The sequence below is a fragment of the Juglans regia genome, chromosome 4 (assembly GCF_001411555.2).
Source record: "Juglans regia cultivar Chandler chromosome 4, Walnut 2.0, whole genome shotgun sequence".
In the NCBI taxonomy this organism is placed as follows: domain Eukaryota; kingdom Viridiplantae; phylum Streptophyta; class Magnoliopsida; order Fagales; family Juglandaceae; genus Juglans; species Juglans regia.
In genome coordinates, this window is record NC_049904.1 from 3592809 (window position 1) to 3598995 (window position 6187).

At 35.2% G+C, this 6187-nt stretch overlaps 1 protein-coding gene across 3 annotated transcripts; it reads left to right on the forward strand.

The window, feature by feature from the left end:
- Positions 1–1417: 1417 nt before the first annotated feature.
- Positions 1418–3867, forward strand: LOC109006792. Of its 3 annotated transcripts, none has more exons than XM_018986178.2 (2): positions 1418–1652; positions 2056–3867. In XM_018986178.2, exon 2 carries the CDS (start codon positions 2197–2199, stop codon positions 3703–3705), a length of 1509 nt encoding a protein of 502 aa, XP_018841723.1. In that variant the 5' UTR covers positions 1418–1652; positions 2056–2196; the 3' UTR covers positions 3706–3867. The 3 variants fall into 3 exon arrangements, with proteins under 3 accessions (XP_018841723.1, XP_018841724.1, XP_035545487.1); XM_018986179.2 differs by having other exon boundaries at positions 1424–1652; positions 2162–3867; XM_035689594.1 differs by having other exon boundaries at positions 1454–1652; positions 1748–3867.
- Positions 3868–6187: the final 2320 nt, after the last annotated feature.

A 6187-nucleotide genomic window follows, 5' to 3' on the forward strand; every position in this document is an offset into this window, starting at 1 on the left:
GAATAAAATTAAAAAAAAAATTAAAACATGTATGGTGTATGTTGTAAGATGATGTGCAGCAAAAATATTATGATTATGAGCAATGCTACATATAATCCTTATTTGGGGACTGTAATGCAAGTCTAGATAATTTTATCTTTAAAATTTTTTAAAATTACAAAAATATCCATAATAAAATGATGATTTTTTTCATTTAATAAGGATATGCACATATAGTCCCTAAGTAGGTACTACAAATAAAATTTCTCTATGATTATATATACTTGTAGGACTGTGTACTAGACATCATATGTGGCCAAGGTTGCATGTATAAAATACTATAGAAGAAATTCTAAGAAAAAGTATAGAGAAAATTAAAATAAAAAAAATATTATTCATCATTATTTGATGATATGATATCAAATAATTAATATATAAATAAAAATAAAAATAAAAATAACTTTTAAATTATTTAATATCACATTAAAAATTTATGAGAAATACTTTAAGCAAATTTGACAAAATAACTCACAAACTGATGATATGATACGTTAGATTGTAAAATTATTTTTATAATAAATTAAATTTAATAAATCATATGAAACAATTTATAAGCTTATTTTTATAAAATCTATTCGTAAAGCGTAGCACTTCTTAAAAAATTATAAATTATACTTCGGATATTGATTTTATAAAATGCACACGTAAGCGTGCCAATATGATGATAATTAGATGATGAAAAGTAAATCTAATTATTTTTATTCCCTTCAACCAATCACATTCGTTGATATTTTCAGCTACGTATCACATTTGTTTGTTTGTATAATACGATAAGATATACATCTTTTAGAGTTTTTATTCGAATTTTAGATTTATTTATTTATTCTTAAAAATGTATAAAATTTATATATTTTAAAACTAAAAATATCATTTCTCTTATAACAAGATCTCTTAAAAGTCTAAGATCTCGTTTGGATAGTTAAATTAGAAATGATATGCGAATAGTAATAAAATATTTTATAAATAATAGTAAAATAATTTGAGTTAAGATATTTTTATAGAATTTTAAGAAATAAGAAAAAAAAATTAAATAAAAATATTATAAATTTATTGTTAGAATATAATTTTTGTTTTAAAATTTTAAAAAAATTGATTGTTTTTTGTATTTTGTTTAGAATATTAAGAAATTTATAATAAGTAAGGAATAATTATATGATAAAGTTGAATATTTAAAATTTAAAAATATTTATATTTATAATATTAAAATATTAAAATGAGATGAAATAAGGCGTTGACCGTCCAAAGCGACTTAAATCTAACAACAATACATGTGCAGTAATTTTTTTTATGGAAAGTAAACCAAAATCCAGGAGTCGGCAGGTGGGAAAAATCCGTCCGTTAGTGCGGGGTTTTAGTAACGAATGCTACGGCCGTCTTTAAAAACGAGACGGTGAGTCACGGCTCTGCTCTCTCTCCACTCAACCTTTAAAACTTCTGTTTCTTTTGACGGGCCAAAAAAAGAAAAAAACGAAAGAAACAAAGAGAAAGAAAACCGGTGGGGCAAAAGAAATGGTCGTTGTAGATGATGACATGGTGGAGATGAGCATCATGACCGCCTCTGGAGCTCCTTCTTCTTTTTCTTCTGCTCAATTCCTTGATGCTTATCCCAAAAGGTACTCCTTGAAGATCCCCAATCTCATTCTTGGGTGTCTGGATTTTTAGCTCTTTTTTTTTTTTTTAACTGTTGTCTTTGTTGTGTGCGTCTTAGTGAGAAGAAAAAGGCTTCAGTTTTATGGATTTGATGGTTTTGATTCAGTGTTTCCCACCTGTGTTCGGAGGATTTCGGGAGATTCTGGGATTAGGGTTAGATATAGTTTTTCTTTAGCGTTTTCTGAATCTCTTTCCTGATCTCTTAGAGACTGAACGGAGGACTTTTTTTTTTTTTTTTGCCTTTTAATACTTTTTATATACTCTAAATTTTTGTCATTCTTTTCCTTTGAATTGGTTTTATTGAATAACTTTGTTGATTATCGATGTGGGTTTGTGAGGAATTTGTTAACTGATTGATAAATCTAGGGTTTTGATGGAGGGGAGATATACTGGGGATTGATTGATTTGATTGAAGGTGTTTGTAATTGAATTGTTTGTATTGGGAATGGCAAAAAATATACAACCCCACCAGCAACAAAAAACATCACCAAGGAGATGAGCTAAGAAATGGGAGATTCTCTCCTCACGGCCCTTTCAATGGAGAATCACCACCCGTCAACACTCTTGTCCATGGATTCCAGCGCCTCCTCACACGACGATTTGGATTTGGAGATTAATCGACAAATCATTCTTCATCGTCCACCAGATATCAATTTACCCTTGTCGGCGGAGCGCAGTCCACCTCCGCAGCCATGGAATTTGGATCCCTGTGATATTTTAGATGTTGGGCTTGGTCCACAAGTTTATGAGACTGAGAGTTTTCTTACCATCCCCAAGGCTGGAAGAAAATGTGCCAAGCGGGTTGATAGTATCTGGGGTGCCTGGGTTTTCTTCAGCTTTTACTTTAAACCCACGTTGAATGAGAAGTCAAAGGCAAAGATTATCAGGGACACCAATGGAGTGTCGGGGTTTGACAAATCTGATCTCAATCTTGATGTTTTCTTGGTTCAGCATGACATGGAGAATATGTACATGTGGGTTTTCAAGGAGAGACCAGAGAATGCATTGGGCAAGATGCAGCTTAGGAGTTACATGAATGGGCATTCTCGTCAAGGAGAGCGTCCATTCCCATTTAGTGTTGATAAGGGTTTCGTACGATCTCACAGGATGCAACGAAAGCAGTATAGGGGTCTTTCAAACCCCCAGTGTGTGCATGGGATCGAGGTCGTTCCATCACCCAATCTCATGGGTCTTGATGAGGAAGAGCGGAAGAGGTGGATGGAGCTCACAGGCCGGGACTTGAACTTCACAATTCCACTAGAAGCAAGTGCTTTTAGTTCATGGAGAAGCCTTCCCAACACAGATTTTGAGCTTGAGAGGCCAGTTCCGCCGATAAAGAGTGCCTTGAATTCCCACGCAAAGAAATTGCTTAATGGTTCTGGTCTGAACTTGTCAACTCAGCCATCTAACCATACCAATGGAGATGCAATGGATCTTTCACCCGTCAGCAACAAGAGGAGGAAGGATTTTTTCTCTCATGGGAATGATGATGATGGCTACTTGGCTGTAAATCCTCCGTCTGATAGAAGTACAGATACGGAGATTCACCCTAATGAGCCAAACTGGTTGAATGACTTTAGCGGCGTAATGAAAAATGTCTATGGACCTGTCACTGCTGCCAAAACAATATATGAGGATAAAGAAGGATATCTGATCGTTATCAGCTTGCCCTTAGTGGATCTCCAGAGGGTGAAAGTTTCTTGGAGAAATACTCTCACTCATGGTATCATAAAGGTCTCTTGTGTGAGCGTATCTCGCATGCCATTCATCAAGAGACATGATAGGACTTTCAAGCTAACAGATCCATCTTCTGAACACTGTCCTCCAGGGGAATTTGTTAGAGAAATCCCACTTTCAACCCGAATTCCTGAAGATGCAAATGTAGAAGCTTATTATGATGGGCCAGGATCTGTGCTTGAGATTATGGTGCCAAAATTACGTGTGGGGCCTGAAGAACACGAGGTTCGCGTTTGCCTTCGCCCTCACTTAGGAGGCAATGATCTTATGTTGACTTGAGATGGTCGTTTAATGAGAATTGTATGTGTTGTTGCCTTGGTTGGTGCTTCATAGTTTTACTAACTCTGTACCATACAGTGTATTCTATGAAACGAAATGTGTATCTCACACTTTTCTTGAGCATTTTTTGTTCACTAACTATTGTGGTATTTGTTGTGTCCATGAATCGGATCAGCTTTTTTTTTTTTTTTTTTAATGATTCCTGATTTTTGAACTTAGAATTGATTCTAATCATCTAGAAGTTATTATATCCTCGTCTAAATTACCTTCTTGCATGGCTAGGATATATATATATATATATATAAATATTTATATATATATATATATATATATTATGTAAACCTGTCTTCAGCTTATGAAAGCTTCAAAGGTACTGCGTAATTTATAAAACACTAACTGGAGCGGGACGGTTTCCATTTGGAAGGATTATATGGCGAGTTTTGTGTTCAGTTATTTTCTCATCACGGGTGTATGCGTTGTTGACATCAATGTTACTGTCTCAAAATTGAGTATTATTTTTCTTTCATCTTCCCTATATTTCTCCACTTTCTGTTTTCAAAATTAAATAAATAAAACGTAGTTTTTCTCAGCGGTCAGGCTATAATTCTAGTTTCTAAAGAAATTGTCAGATTTACATCTTTATTAGTGATCATCGTATTTCAATAAAAAAAATATATATATATATTAACTACCATCCGTTTATCATCATCATTTCATAATTCCTTAAGGCAGTACATGATCAACTAATAAGTGAAAAATAACAAACCATGCATATCATCTATTTCACAAGTGAGAATACATTCTTTTTAAATTCGGCATTTTCTCAAGGTTTGTGACTCCTAACAGCTACTAGCTAGTATAACTTGTCATTGATTTCAGTATGCAAAACAAAAGATGCAAATGCAAGGTTCCACCAAAATCCCATGTATAGTTTGACCATATTTTCAGGCAGGCAGTTTCTGTGGTGGGGCCACAGAATCAACTAATGCTATTGAATTCAGGTGCTGCTTGGAGCCAGCCCAGAGATGCAGCGGCACTTTGGCTTGCATAGACAGTAGTAGATAGACATGGTCCTCCATTTGAGTTGTGTAGAATGGGCAGCATCATCTTCATTCTCAGAAGGACTATGCTCTGAATATGACAGGTTGGTCCTGGTCGAATGGTAGAATCTCTCTTTAAACTTGAGAAGGAAAGGAAAAAAAGGAACTTGGGATGGATCTACGAATCTTTCATTACGGTTCTGAAACAGCGGGTCTGATCGAGGTGGGTAATGACCAGTAACGTGTGCCGGTGACATCGAGTCGACGGTAATGTCTTTTGCGAGTGCAGTGGACGCGGTGAGAGCAGAGGACTAACCACAGGAGAAAATGTCTTTTGTTGGTGAGAGTCAATGTTGGCGTCGGTGCGTATGATATTTTCTTGTCAACTTGTGAAGTATATTTTGTACTTTTACTTTTTGGGCGGTCTAGGTGTCGGTCTATCCGATTGGAGATTGAGGTCCACTTGATAGTTGATACACACCAGTAGGAGGGGCACGTGCCTGATCCTCCCGATACAGTATTTTAAATTTGAAGTAAAAAAAATAATGTTTTGAAAACATGGTGGGAAGTAATTGCTTTTGATTTTCACAGCTTCAATAATCAAACTAGCTAGTCAAACATGGCTGATGAACTGGAAAGATTATATGAAGGTTTTACACTTACAGAGGAAGAACAAGAAACAATTATCTTCATTGAGGAAGAAACGAGAAGATCAGATATAAGAGATCATAATTACTTGATTATGCTTATTCTGATGGAAAAATCTATAAACAAGGAAGTCTTTAAAGCCACTATGACAAAATTATGGAATCCAAAGAGATGACTACTCTTTAAAGAGGTAGGGCATAATAAATTTCTAGTTGAATTTCAAAAAGTAGTGGACATAGAAAGAGTCCTACATGGAAGGCCCTGGTCTTTTGACAAAAATCTAATTTGTATTCAACTCTTTGAAAGTAACATGCCTCCACTAGAGATGAAGTTTAACTATGAAATCTTTTGGATTCAACTTCATGGGTTGCCTTTGGCAGCTATGACATATGAAGGGAGGTGAGAGAATTGGCTCAACAATGGGAGAGGTAATAACTGTTGATGTGGATGAAGATGGTCTTGACTGGGGTAAATATCTCAGGGTTAGGCTTTCATTGTAGGGCTATAAAGCATGTTGATAGGAATTGTGATATAGAGAAGGCTGGAAGAAACATGACTAGTTTTGGCATCTCTCAATGTGGGCATCCCCTATAAGTACAATTGGCCAAGGGGATAGAAGGTATAGGGCTCGTGTGAGAGTTCAAGACCAATCAATTCAAAAATCAGGGATTGCAGAATAGAATAAGGTAGATGATATTTTACTTGTAAAGGAACATGTGATAAACATTAATTCATCAAGGCCAGGCAGCTCAAATAAGGGAAAAGGTGTATTACAGTTGGTACCTCAAAATAGC